The sequence below is a fragment of the Hibiscus syriacus genome, unplaced genomic scaffold, assembly GCF_006381635.1.
Source record: "Hibiscus syriacus cultivar Baekdansim isolate YM2019G1 unplaced genomic scaffold, ASM638163v2 tig00110462_pilon, whole genome shotgun sequence".
Taxonomy (NCBI): domain Eukaryota; kingdom Viridiplantae; phylum Streptophyta; class Magnoliopsida; order Malvales; family Malvaceae; genus Hibiscus; species Hibiscus syriacus.
The window spans coordinates 1,417,034-1,430,460 of record NW_024062747.1 but is presented as its reverse complement, the minus strand read 5'-3'; the positions used below and the strand labels follow the sequence as shown (position 1 = coordinate 1,430,460).

Below are 13,427 nucleotides of genomic sequence, written 5' to 3'. Positions count from 1 at the left end.
TCTAGGTTATTTTAATATTTTGCAACAGACTTGGGATATAAATGAATCAAGTTTGACGAATAAGATTATATTAATGTTTGTTTGTTTATTTTTAAACATGTTTATGAATGATTCATGTTTGTTTAAATTTTAAATATTATTTTTATGTTTGTTAAATGTTCTCGAACATGTGTATTTAACGTTCGTTTAGTGTTCGAGAACATGCTCATTTAGCGTTCTTGAACATGTTCACTTGTAAGCTAAAAAGTGATAACATTATGACACTAATGCTTAAACTTCTTAAGCTTTAGAATTTAAACTTTAAATCTCATCGTGTATAATTTAATCCCTACATTCACTCATATTTAAAATGTAAAAAAAAATAAAAAGTAAATGAGCTTCTAAACGAATTTGTTCATGACCATAAACGAACGAGTCAACAAATGAGCTTATAAACGAGTTTGTTCGTGAACATAAATGAACTCAACACACTTCTGTTTATATTCGTTTATTAAATAAACATAAAAATTTATTCACACTTATTTGATTAGCTTAACAAATAAACGTTATATGAATATTTTACTAAATTCTTTGTTCATTTATATCTATAAACAGACTCTTACTCTGGAATTGTAATATAATATACACACGTTAATCTAAAATAAATATTGAAGCTGCCATCAAGATAGAGAAATCGTAAGCAGAGTTGTCAAATGAATTGAAATTGTAGCTTCCTCATCAGCCAATTTAATCAAATCATCTACCATGTAAATCGCTGAAATCAGTAGTAACACAAAATCTTCTAAGCGGCACCGTTTATCAACTCCACCCACATTTAAATTTCAGAATATGCATAATTAATATAATCGAGACTTCATCATATTTCAATGAATCCCCGGCACGTAAATCACGAGGGAGACAGCTTAATGAGACCCTCTAATTAAGTTACGAAGAGAGGTTCATATAACCATCAAGTTCTGTGAGAAATGCAGAATGTACAAGGATCACTTGTAGACCATATGCAACAAAGCTAAGCATAAACAGAACTGAATGAAAGGCACCAAATCTTTTAACATTCGGTAATGTACAAGGTGCTTAAAAGTTAAATACTAATTATAAACTTGTTATGTCTCCGGAGATAAACCTATAAAAGTTTCTCCATATCATTTCATTAATCAACTCTGATATATAAACAAGACTTAAAAATATCTCTGACGGATACATCAAAACGAAATTCAGAGTGTGACTATTAAATCTATCTCGATAACTTATTAATAGCTATGATGATTCTACTATTAACATGTGCATTAAAGCCTGCTGTAAATACTCTCAATCAAAACTAGAGAAGGGACTGACACCTTCTACAATCATCCTCTATCTTTCACCAATTGCAACTCTTCATCCCCACTAAAAGAGTGATCTTTTATTCCCATTAACCAAACTATAATCAGGGTAACTCAAAGATATAAGGGTCTTATCCAATTTGTTAAAATGGGGCAGAATCGGCAATGATGACTCGTCTACTACTGGTCATATTGTCTTGGAGCTCAAAGAAACAACCTGCCATTGCTCACGCTTCCACTATAATTTAATACAGGGCCCTGACCTTTGCTGGGTCAAAATATGTTGCAACTTAATATTTAATGTCCCAACATACCGATTGATTGCCATATATCTTACTCGATTACCATTCTCAAATGGCATCCACTATTGTATTTAGGGGTGTTCAAATAATCGAACTAATTCGGTTAACCGACCGAACTAAATTAGTTCGGTTAATTCGATCGGTTAACGGTTAAGAAAATTTTTAGAATTCGGTTAACGGTTAAGTTGGTTCGAAATCAATTAATTAACCGAATTAACCGAAATTAAATTTTAAACATTAAATATATTATATATAACATATGAGTTCAACCCAAACCATTTAAAACCTAATTAATAATTTAAGATCCAATAACTTTTAAACCTAAATCAATATTAATTAATTAAAAAATGTATATAAAATTTTTATTTTATAATTATATATTATTTAAATTAATTGTAAACCATTTTTTAATTAAAAATATTAAAAATATTATATATAACATATGGGCTCAGCCCACACCATTTAAAACCCAATTAATAATTTAACATCAAATAAATTTTAAACCTAAATCAATATTAATTAATTAAAAAAATTATCTTAAATTTTTATTTTATAATTATATATTATTTAAATTAATTATAAACTTTTTTTGAATTAAAAAACATTTAATTTTTATATAAATTAGAAAATTTAAAAAAATTCGGTTAATTCGAAAATTAACCGAATTAACCGAAATTTATTCGGTTCAGTTAATATTTTCGAAAAAAGTTCGGTTCGGTTAACGGTTAAAGAAAAAAAAGAGTGATCTTTTATTCCCACTAAGCTGTTCACGTTTGAGTTCCTTCACTCGTAGGGAATTCCATTTGTTTTTAAAGTTGTACTTATTTCATTTCCTGTTGGTCATTTTCTTTGAGGCATTTATGGGTTCTTTGATTTGTTCTTGCATATCCAATGGAATGGCATGAGAACAGATATGGATGAAATGTAGATTCTTGCCTAATTTCATGAAATCTATTTCTTTTTCCATTTCAGATACTTTGAAATTCATAATAAAAATAAATTGGGTCTGGGTGATGTTGGTTTCAAGTAGGATGATAAATATTTTGTGGACAAGCAATGCCGTTGGAGTCTCGCTGTCTGGTTATGCCAACGTATACCAAAAACAAAAAAGACTATAGTTCTATGCACTAATAATCTGTAATGTTACTGCGTAGGGTATATTATTTGAATTTATTAAGATAAAAATCTAAGATATTCTATGGATAAAAGTTTTGATTATTTAAAATTACGAGTAGAATGAATTCATAAGTAGTTTTAGTGGTTAAAAAGAGTGTTGTTCCCTTTAGAAATTTTAGATTCGAACAGTTGTATCTGCAAGATGTGTGAATTTCAAAAGTTCAGAAAATTTCTAAACAAATATTACTTTGTAATTACCTCAAACAATTCAAAAAGAATTATGAATCGAAATATAAATAATTAATTATGAAAAACATGATTTGTAAAGGATTAGTTTGCTTGGGAAAATTTAACAGAAAAGCTTAATGATCCTTGTTAATATAAACTGTTGAATAAATATAGTATTCGTACGATGTTATTATTTAATTCAAACAATTACCATAAACTTTGAGTTGGAAGGTTTTCTTTAAATATAGTATCCAAATTTTAACCGGGATAATTAATTATAGATTAAATCATATTTAAAGGATTAAAACTATAATTTAATCTTTTATTTTATATGTTATAATTTATGATGTCACGATTATGTTACAAATACAATCATATAGATATGATTGTTTTACCATGTACTGTGAGACTGACATGATTTTGTGTCACGTAAAGTAAAATAATATACCATAATTTTAAGTTTGTTTTTCAAATTATTTACTTTTAATATTTTTGGGTTGTGCTTTTTTTTTCTTTTGATTTTTATTTAATTTATTTGTTTTCATTTTTTTTTCAATTTTAAATAAGAATCTAGTCATTGTAATACTTTTTTTTTTGGTTCTTGTGACACAATTTTTCTCTACTATTGTGGAATGTTCCTTATGGTTTTTGATATGTTTTTTGCATATTTTTACGATCGTTTGGTGCTCACACAAAGACCCTCATAATATTTGTTTTTTGATTGGTTTGTTGGTGATCACTTATTGTCATATTACCTCTTTGGTAAGAGTTTGTTTGTCGATATAATCAAACAGCCTGCTAGATAATTTGGTTCGTCCACCACTCCTTTATCATTTCGTAAAGCGTCTTATTCGATAGAGATAAGAAATTTTTATAAAAGATACTAAGTTTTTTCTTATATTAGATGTCATTATCAATGAAATGTTTCGTTTTTTTTTATATCTTTGAGTTTAAAATTTTTATTTGTATATGAGTTTGTCTGTGACTATTATCCCATATATTTTTTTTTTTTATGATTATGATTCCTTCCATTATTTTTATTAATGAAACATCGTTAGTATCGTGAAAAATTGTTTTCCAAATAGTTGTTTTGGAATCACACTCAATCTTTTGGTCTCTGTATTTTCCATCTTGAGTTTATTGAACAATTCAACTCAGTAATTCAGAGGATGATCAACAATCTCTCGTTACATACAATACAACTCCAAATCTATCTACCATGTGGTAGCAAGTAGTCAAATCCTTGTAAAAAAATAAAACAAACAAAACCCAATCAAGAAACCAAACTGAGATTCAAACCCCTTTTTATTACCCAAATAATCTAAAACTGTCGATACCTCAAAATAGTATTACTAGCACCAGCAACACCTCGGCCATTAGTCTTCCCTCCCCTGTTTTCACCGTTAATAGCATTGGATGCTGCCAATGATATCGCTTTCAAATCCTCAACAGATGCACAACTCTTTTTCAGCATCATCATCCTCCCCTTTTTCTCCCCCGCATTTGCAGATTTACTCCCCCTCGAATTCGACGACCAAGCCTCATTCCCCTTCGACCAATTCTTGCCCGTCGGCGGTGGCGTCAATTCAATCCCTGGGGGTCTTCGATTTTCTTTCCTTAAAGTTGCTGAAAAATCGGGTACCGATTGAGCCACCAAAGCAGACCCTTTCCTGGAAATCCCCACACTCGAACTGAACTTCACTTGCTTCTTCGTTGGTGTTTGTTTGAATTCGATTTCTTCCTTTTCTCGTTGCATCACCCCATTCTTCATCCTCAGATTTGTTTCTCTCAACTCTGCGTATGCTCTGTATCTGGGGCCTCTTTCCATTACGGAACTCTCTGTTGTTAGCCTTAAAGGAAATGGGCTGGTGGGGCTTGAATTCTGAGAAAGAACAAGAGAAATGGGGTCAAGGAATGGGAAAAGATCAGGGTTTGGCTGAGATTCACTTGTCTCTGCCATTTTTAATGAAACTTGAGGTTCACCTTTTGTTTTCTGCTCTGTTCTGATGAGCAGAGAAGGGGAATTGATTGAAGAAAAGAGTAAGATTAATGGGATGTATATCTCTGTTGTTTGTTTTAGATTTGACATTAAAAGTTGCAACGGTCTAATTGAAGGATCAAGTCTTTTGCTTCAACTATTATTCAATTGATATCGGTTTATACATGTTTCCAACGTTCTTATTTGGAAGTGGACCCTAATTTTTTCATAATGCTTGGGGAGTCACTTCGCTTTAAAGAATTTATTCCTCTAATTCAATCGATTAGATATGCTAATTATTTTGATCAAAATAATCTTAATATTAAAATAAGTTAATAATGTATTAAATTGAAATGATACTTTATAAAAGTTAATTTAAATCAGTCGACTAATAAACAAAATACCAATAATAATAATAAAAACAATACAACACTTGTCATGTCAGAGATGGTGTTATCTATCACATGTCTTATTTATATTGATTGAGATTAATAATCAATTTTTTATAAACAAATTTTTAAGCACCTAAATGTGAATAAAATATTATTTAAGAGCCAATTTATTAATTAAACAAAAAATAAAATCAAGCTCTTTCTATCAAATTTAAATATTTGTATCATTCCAATGAATTCTCATTCAATTAAATTTTCAGTTTTTAGATTAATCAGATTTAACTAAAAGAGGCAAAAAAGCGAAACAAATTCTATCTTCCCATTTATGAGATTAGACCACCACTTTGATGTGATTTTAACCAAGAACAAATGATCAAATTCTGTGATATATGGATGGATATTTGCTATTTACCATGAAAGTTTTACTTCCTTCACATTTGAACTTACATGGCGGGGAAGATAAGAAGCTATGGGATAGGCTCTTTCTAATTCTTTCCACTCGTTTTAGGTAAAAAAAGGCTAATGTTTTGTCTGCTGTCTGTCAATCAGCTGGCTCCTACTAAATGGCTTTAACACTTTTCCGACAAACCCTTCTGTAACACCGTATATTTTCAACGCGTGAATATATATTATCTATTTCCATTACACAGATTCAGAAGAGTTGCCTGGAGAAGAAAATGAACAGATGCTTAAAAATGTTTATACATACTAACCATGTCACCCGTGGCTTGGTAACATACATGTAATGTAGTATGATGAAATGGTTGATATGGATATTGTCAAACTTTGTGATGCTTGTACTTCTGCCCTAAATTGAATCTTGTGATCTTTTGGCTGAACCCACCCAGCACCAGTGTCCTCAATGCCTCAACTCCTTGATCCAGCGCCTCATCGATCTGTCGAAATACCCCATTAACAAACTTCATTTTCATCTCTCAAACTACCCTATGTTACTAGGACTCTTCATTTAGTCTAAAGTATCCATGTCCGATGCAAATCTTACCTGATTTCGCTCCACAGGACTGAACTTCTGTAGAAGATAAGCTTTCATGTCCATAGCACCAGGTGGATTTCCAATGCCTGGACCATAAATAGCTCTTTTAGAATCACCATATCATAAGAATGCGTGCTTGCAAATGTTTTAACTGTTAAGCAAAATTCGTGATTTGAGGAGCCAACCTATGCATAACCGAGGAAACTCACGACTGCCATCCAAATGGCCCATCACACTCTTCACTCTGCAACAAGAAAGCATAAGTCAATGTTTTTGAATCACCATTTGTTGAGTGGGGAGAAAGGGGAAGATTGCACTTTAACATATATTTATTATTCCATATCATGAGAACATAAATATGGAAGATGAAAATAGCCCAATGAATATGCAGAATGATTTCAAGCAGATTAAATAAAAAGATATCTACACAAACCAGACTCAGAACTCCTCATCACAGGGAAAGAAACGAGGCAAAAGAATAACAACTTCAGCAGCAAATTGCCTCAGGAAGGTAAAGATTCATGAATTAGACAAGTTTATTATTGCCCCATAAAGTTCTTATGCTAATATAAACAGAGGCTTCTTAAGTAATCCATCTTGATGCAAACAGAGAGTCAGAGACTCAGAGATTTTGCTATTAGTAGTACTGATGGAACATACCCGTTATGATGGCCATGTCCTCCTTTCGGCTGAAGCCTCAAAACACCATTCGGCAAGCTCATCTCATCATATACCTACATTGGAAAGCTCAAAGTCAAAGTGCCCTAAACAGAACAAAAATAACAAAGAGTTTCAGTTATAAGAATGCATACCAACAAAATGTGCCGCAAGGGAACTTGATAATAGGCAGCAAGAGGCCCAACCTTAACAAAAATAAAATGTTTGGAATCGTTAGAGATAAAAACGATTATAAAGTGGTGTAAATGATTCACCAAAATGATATTTAAAAAATAATGAAAAAGGATCCTGGACAAGAGATGCTTACAAGATGAAGGGGCACATATTCTTATATAAGCATCTTGAATTAGCATTGTGATATTGCATGTGCTTATTTAGCTGCCTATAAACCACTACAATCTATCAATGTCCATTTTTAATTCAAACATGCATGAAATTTAACCCATATGTTTAGCTGAAAAGGTCAAACCAAAGAGCATCAAAGTACAGCGATAAGTTTTTAATAACTGTCCCGAGTCCTGAATAAGTTTTAGACTGAATTTCCTAAGTATCTCCAATGAACTACATAAACATTAAACACTCTATGCAGTACGTGTCCAGTTACATGTTAGCTGCAAATGGATCCACAAGTGAGAAGGGACATGTGAATGAATAACTGAGAGCCTGCTATGTAGAATTGATATGGGAAAAGGGAAAAACAAAATGTGCGACTAACTGATTCCCCACTGAAATTCATGTATGCCTGAGGTTTTGCCAACAAAATTGGGACTTCTCCAATGGCACCTGTACTGATCACGAAAGAAATCTACGTAAACCATCAAACATAACCGAGAATCACAAAAGACCAAAGGACACTGAATCCCAGACAAAAGTTAAATAAACAAATAAAAACCCTAAGCAACGCAAATACAAAATATATACCTATTCCAATTAGAGCTTTTGACTGTATAGTATTCAAAACAATCCCCTCCGATCGAGAAATTTGATCAATCATTTCAAAACCAACCTGATATATAGAACAATGTAAATACCATATAAACGAAAAGAAAAACAAGCTGTCAGCATCATAATTTGTAATTCGTTACATTGTGCCGAGTTCCATGATACTTAATTCCAGGGTTACCCAATCCAACAATCAACCAGGGTGTATACTCCACTTTAAATCCACCATTATTATCTGCCAAAGAAGCTCGCAAACAAAGTCTTCTTGATCCTCGATTCCTTTGACCAAAACATCGGCTTCTTGGATACCAAAAGCAAGTGTTCGGAACAGAGATTGCATGCAACATTGACCTAAAACAAACGTAGCAGAATATATTTATTCATCATAAAATAAAGAAGAGTATTGGGGCAAACTGTCACCTGTACTTCCTTTATCTAAAAGATTAAATCGTTGGGCATTATTTAAGAATGAGGGACTTACAAAATTCAGTTTTTTGACACATTTCATTGAGATTTCTACATAGTTTCCTACCCATAATCAACTTAAGCTAGAACCCAGAATTCATATTGAGCAGTTATTACTACAGAATAGAAAAAAACAGCGATAAGTAAGTAAAGTAGACAGGAGGTACCCAGAAAAAAGGAGTAAGCTTTAGAGTAACTAAGATAGACTTACTGCCTTTTGTTGCGACTTAAATTCCTCAAAAAATATCTAAAACATAGACACAAGTGCAGAAACACTAAAAAAAATGAAAACCGATACATAAAAACTAGAAGTGAATAATAGAATTAAGGAATTCACCTGTTTCACTTTGGACGCTTCAATCCAATAAAAAGATAATTAATAATAATAAGGGTACAGAGAAGGATGGAAGGAAGAGCGAAGGTGAGGCTCTGTGTTAGAATTGGTGGTTTTGGATATTTCACGTGTTTGGATGATTTTCCCGTAATTAAGCACCGATTGCTGGGCTTCTAAACGGAGCTGGGCTTAACCCTCGTTTTATTTTTCAATGCAACTCGTTTATTTATATTGGGTAAAACTTTGATTCATCATCGAAAAATCAAAGTTTTAGAACCATTTCATAAATTTTAAAATAAAAATATCTGGTCATTTTGAATTTAACATTATCCTTGGTTTCATTTCAACTTGGCATCAAATGATATCATGTTTACGAGAAGTGCTAAATTAAAGGCTGCTAAGAAATATGGATGAAAAATTAAAGATTTCAACATCAATGGCAGAAACCACCAGAATACTTTTCATTTAGCATCGAGGCAGAGGCTGTTCTTACACAAGAATTCATAATCTTACATTTCAAAACTTAATCGAACTTGTTTTCTTAAAATACAGGCTGAAAAATCATAACATTTATGACAAAAATCTGATGACTTATGCCGGACCCCAATGTAACATTACAAATACACAAGTACAATTACCTCCCCAACTGGACTGGGAATACATGGGATACATACATCGTATTTATTCGAGTTGTAAACACATCACCAAACCAAGCCCTTTTTTCTCCTAAATCTGTCCACGCGATCTGTGCTCATCCGAGACTTCTCGGGCTTACTTGACTTCTTCGACTTCTCAAGACGGCTATCCAAACTGTTTCTCGAAACTTCCGGAAGGTCGGCGCTCAATTCGAAAGTATCGGAAGTTCCACCCTTGGATGGTTTGTTGCTCTGATTCTCAGGGCTCACCACTATTTTTTCAGAGCCATTTGCAGCTGCTTTTGATTTGTTCAAAGATAGTACAAATTTCTTCAGATGTCTAATGAATTCTGGGTAGATCTCCAGATTGCAATGTCCTCCTCCATTTACCCACAGAGGCTCGTACTTATTCTTGCAAAGCTCCCAAAGCTGTTTTCCATGGGAATAATGAACAACGTCGTCTGCTGTCCCCTGCCGACAGAAAAAAGACGAGCTTCGTCACTACTTTTTTGATCCCTGAACTTGACTACTTTACCCAATTTGGTCCCTTAACTTTTTTGGGTCCGCATTGGTCATTGAACTTGGATTTTTGACCCATTCCTAGTCCTCCTAATGATATGGCACACTGGGTGTTCGCCACGCATTACAACCTCAGAGTGCCACATCATCGAAAGAGCTAAAATGGGAAAAGTTGTCAAGTTCATGGATTAATATGGACCAAAACAAAGTCCAAGGATTAAGTTGGGAAAAAAATTGTCAAGTTAGACTAAAAGTTGCTGTATCCCATCAAAGTAATAACAATAAGAACAATACTTACATGAATTACCAAGACTTGACAGTTCACTGCTCCAATTTTGTCAATATTCTGAAAATTAGAATGGTAAAAACCCAACATACAAGATAAAAAACAAGAAAAACAGAAATAGGGTAAAGAAGAGAGACTTACCTTATAAATGTCAAACCAGTAGGTCCTTTTGACTGGGTACAATACTCTCATGCCAGACAAAATCGGGCTATGTAGAACAACTCCTCTCAAGTTTGGCAAACGAGAAGCAAGATCGACAGTAGGTCCACTACCAACTGACTGTCCATATAATATTAAATCTTCATCTTTAACTCCATACCGTTCCTTAAGGCACATATATGCTGCATCTATGTCTGCATATGTATTACACTCGGTTGGCTGTTTCAAATAAAAGTAAGTGACAATTAGAATAACATGTTCCTATCAAGCAGTACTAATATCATAATAATTTACAGACAAGAAATCAGAAATAACATGGCTGCAAAGAAAATTTATAGATTCTGAATCACACTGAACATAGAAAATATCAATACAAGCCCTTCACCATCACACCAGCGGCTTAGTAAAATATTTAACCGTTTAAAGTGCCCACATTGATAGTTAAATTGCTATAGTAAATATGTGTAAGAGTTTGCTCCCTATATTAGCAACTGAGAAAAGGGAAAAACCAGGTGACCAACCTTTCCAGTCGACTGTCCGTAGCCAGAGTAATCATACCTAGGGGGGAAAATGAGTTATATCAGGAACAGTTTAGTAAAATAAATAAATATAAGAAAAACTTGATTGAAGTATTACTTATTATTTTTGGATAAGCCTTTAACAATAAATAAATAAATGCCTTAAGAACAGGAGAATGAAGTTAACAACAATGCAGAACCAGTTAAAATAAATAAATAAATGGCTTAAGATTTTAACAATGCAGAAGCTACAGTAAAGCAAGAATAACAACAACAACAACAAACCTCCGAACGCCTAACTTAACAACAACGTCCAAGTCTATTCTTTCTCCTTCCTTCTCTCTTTAGTACAGTGGAAATGAAGCCAGTTAAAGCAAAACCACCACCACTAATCTCACAATATAGCATGTATCAGAATCAGCATAATTTTCACAGGTTAGGATCGAGTCCATTACTCTCAATACACTCATCGTTATTATTCACATGTATATGATCCATTTAGTAATATTAAAGGCAATATATGATATGGTTAACAAGAGCCAACCCCAACTTTTACTGACTGCCAGCCTAAAATCTCTCTTCTCCTAACATTCACCGTGAAACTATCATCTCAATCAGACAGCCGAATCAAGAAAGTTCAGTCTTACAACTAGTACAGTAAATAAAACAATTAAAACTTTGTTTAAAAATATAATAAATAGAAGAAAAAAAATCACTGAACACTCATAAAACCTGAAAATCCCAAGAAGACATACCAAATTAAGCAAATCCAAAGCCACGAGTAATCACTTCCACTAAGCTAAAACAACTTTAATTTAAGCAAAATAGTTAAAACCTAAGACTAACCAAGAAAGAAGATCATGTTTTAAAAGGAAACAAAAAGTACTACCTATTATGTAACCAGAATTTCTATAAAAGAAAAAAAAGTACCCCATAAGATTAACTCGAAGGCGATTACACAACTCGGCGTAAAGCTCAAACATTTGTCCCAAATCAGCGGCATTTCCATGAGAATACAAGAGAGTAGCGGTAGCTTTGGGATGCCTTATATGGACAGCTACGATGTCGTTTCCTCGGCGGGTGCGTAGATTCAAGACGTCGACATCATCCCTCCTCTGTACCTCCGGTATATACAGGCGACCAACGCATGACCCGTCCTCTACGACTGTGTACGACGGGGGATTTGGCGGGAAGAAAGCGAATTTCGAGGCGATTGACGACGTGACTCCTCCCATCTTCTTCTCAGCATCAGTAGATGTCCCTCTTTCATTAAATTACAAAAAACAAATGTACTCGCCACCTCCAAACCTCAACTAGTCTCTACCATCGAATCTCCTTTATTCAGATCTTTCTTTCACAGGGAAAAAGAAGAAGATAGGAATTGAAATGGAGAGAGGTGGCGCGTGGATTGAAGGGGAGGCGCGTGGAATGTGAACAGCCGTGAACCGTGGTAACAAAACGAAACTGCTAGAGGAATCTCATCCTATGGTTTTCTGATGTTTCGAGCCGTGTGGGACTCATCTCATTTGTGTAGTAAGAGAAAAGGAAAAGGGCCGCGTGAGCGCGTGGTATAGGAAGGGTCGCCTGACGGCGACTTCGACACATGACATGTAATGTATGTGTCTTTTGCTTTCTATGTTACAGCTTTGCCTATCTGTGTTTTGTTTGGATTTATGATAAATTTGTTTTCTAGAAAATTATTTTATTCTGTAAGGATTAAATATAATCAATTAAAATATATATTTTCCATATTTACTATAGATTTTTAATATTATTATTATTACACTAATTTTATACTTTTTAAATATTATTATAAATTAAACAGTAACAATATAAGTGATATTTTAAATTTAATTGTTTTTAGAACTTTTATTTGATATGAAAAAGAATCAGGTTAGATAATTGTCAATGTTTACACACAAAAAATTTAAATTTAATATTACAAAAAATCTAATTAAAGAAGAATTCATCAGAGACATAATCAATAAAACACATTTTATTTTATTTTAACTCTCGAAAGATATTTTTGAATTAATTATTGATATTTGATCTATTGACCGATTAATTCAGATCAGGTATTGCAGAGGCAAGGACGATCATTCCAATCCAGTTTGCTCCATTCGCAAACGTCAGAGTTCAAATCTTTGACCTTTGCTTAAGGAATTTAGTTATTCATCCCACTAGACCAACTGATTGTTGGTTCGCAAAAGATATTTTTATTAGTACGTCTTTCAATTATATGATACATTTTATTAATAAAAATATTATTTTTAATATATTAATTAAAAGTATTTATTGAGTAGTTTTAGTGATAGAATCGTAAAAGAGAATGTTGTTCTTTTTAGATTATTTTTATTCAAGTGGTTGTGTCTGCAAAATATATTGTTATACTTATAATCATCTAAACATATTAAACTTATTAATTTGATAAAATTCAAATAAAAGTATTTCTTTAGTGAAAACACCAAAGTAGACCCTTGAATATTTCCTTTCCTTTTCGCATATTTTTTTTCTTAGTTTTGAATCAACTTATTCATCATTTAACCCTTTTCTTTATAT

At 32.8% G+C, this 13,427-nt stretch overlaps 3 protein-coding genes across 3 annotated transcripts; all 3 read right to left on the bottom strand.

Moving 5' to 3' along the window:
• Nucleotides 1-4,289: 4,289 nt before the first annotated feature.
• Nucleotides 4,290-4,928, bottom strand: LOC120126819. The gene has a single exon (XM_039144897.1). The coding sequence runs from the start codon at nt 4,926-4,928 to the stop codon at nt 4,290-4,292; it is 639 nt and encodes a 212-aa protein (XP_039000828.1).
• A 1,056-nt stretch (nt 4,929-5,984) lies between these two features.
• LOC120127039 (chloroplastic group IIB intron splicing facilitator CRS2-B, chloroplastic-like) lies at nt 5,985-8,889 on the bottom strand. The gene is made up of 9 exons (XM_039145052.1): nt 8,755-8,889; nt 8,096-8,303; nt 7,932-8,016; nt 7,726-7,793; nt 7,145-7,195; nt 6,993-7,066; nt 6,518-6,576; nt 6,342-6,418; nt 5,985-6,234 (listed from the first exon to the last, which is right to left on the bottom strand). The coding sequence occupies exons 2-9, from the start codon at nt 8,297-8,299 to the stop codon at nt 6,118-6,120; spliced, it is 735 nt and encodes a 244-aa protein (XP_039000983.1). The 5' UTR covers nt 8,300-8,303; nt 8,755-8,889; the 3' UTR covers nt 5,985-6,117.
• A 294-nt stretch (nt 8,890-9,183) lies between these two features.
• On the bottom strand, nt 9,184-12,464 carry LOC120127037 (alpha/beta hydrolase domain-containing protein 17B-like). The gene is made up of 5 exons (XM_039145050.1): nt 11,799-12,464; nt 10,872-10,908; nt 10,333-10,569; nt 10,204-10,251; nt 9,184-9,857 (listed from the first exon to the last, which is right to left on the bottom strand). Exons 1-5 carry the CDS (start codon nt 12,101-12,103, stop codon nt 9,453-9,455), a joined length of 1,032 nt encoding a protein of 343 aa, XP_039000981.1. The 5' UTR covers nt 12,104-12,464; the 3' UTR covers nt 9,184-9,452.
• Nucleotides 12,465-13,427: the final 963 nt, after the last annotated feature.

Excerpts from the sequence above, each read along its gene's own strand:
- LOC120127039 (XM_039145052.1), bottom strand. The coding sequence starts at position 8,299 with ATGTTGCATGCAATCTCTGTTCCGAACACTTGCTTTTGGTATCCAAGA. Across the intron at positions 8,017-8,095 it reads ATCATGGAACTCGGCACAAT|GTTGGTTTTGAAATGATTGA; the intron begins GTAACGAATTAC and ends TCTATATATCAG. Across the intron at positions 7,794-7,931 it reads AAAAGCTCTAATTGGAATAG|GTGCCATTGGAGAAGTCCCA; the intron begins GTATATATTTTG and ends TGATCAGTACAG.
- LOC120126819 (XM_039144897.1), bottom strand. The coding sequence starts at position 4,928 with ATGGCAGAGACAAGTGAATCTCAGCCAAACCCTGATCTTTTCCCATTC.
- LOC120127037 (XM_039145050.1), bottom strand. The coding sequence starts at position 12,103 with ATGGGAGGAGTCACGTCGTCAATCGCCTCGAAATTCGCTTTCTTCCCG. Across the intron at positions 10,570-10,871 it reads ACGGACAGTCGACTGGAAAG|CCAACCGAGTGTAATACATA; the intron begins GTTGGTCACCTG and ends TATTTGAAACAG. Across the intron at positions 9,858-10,203 it reads GTCAAGTCTTGGTAATTCAT|GGGACAGCAGACGACGTTGT; the intron begins GTAAGTATTGTT and ends TTCTGTCGGCAG.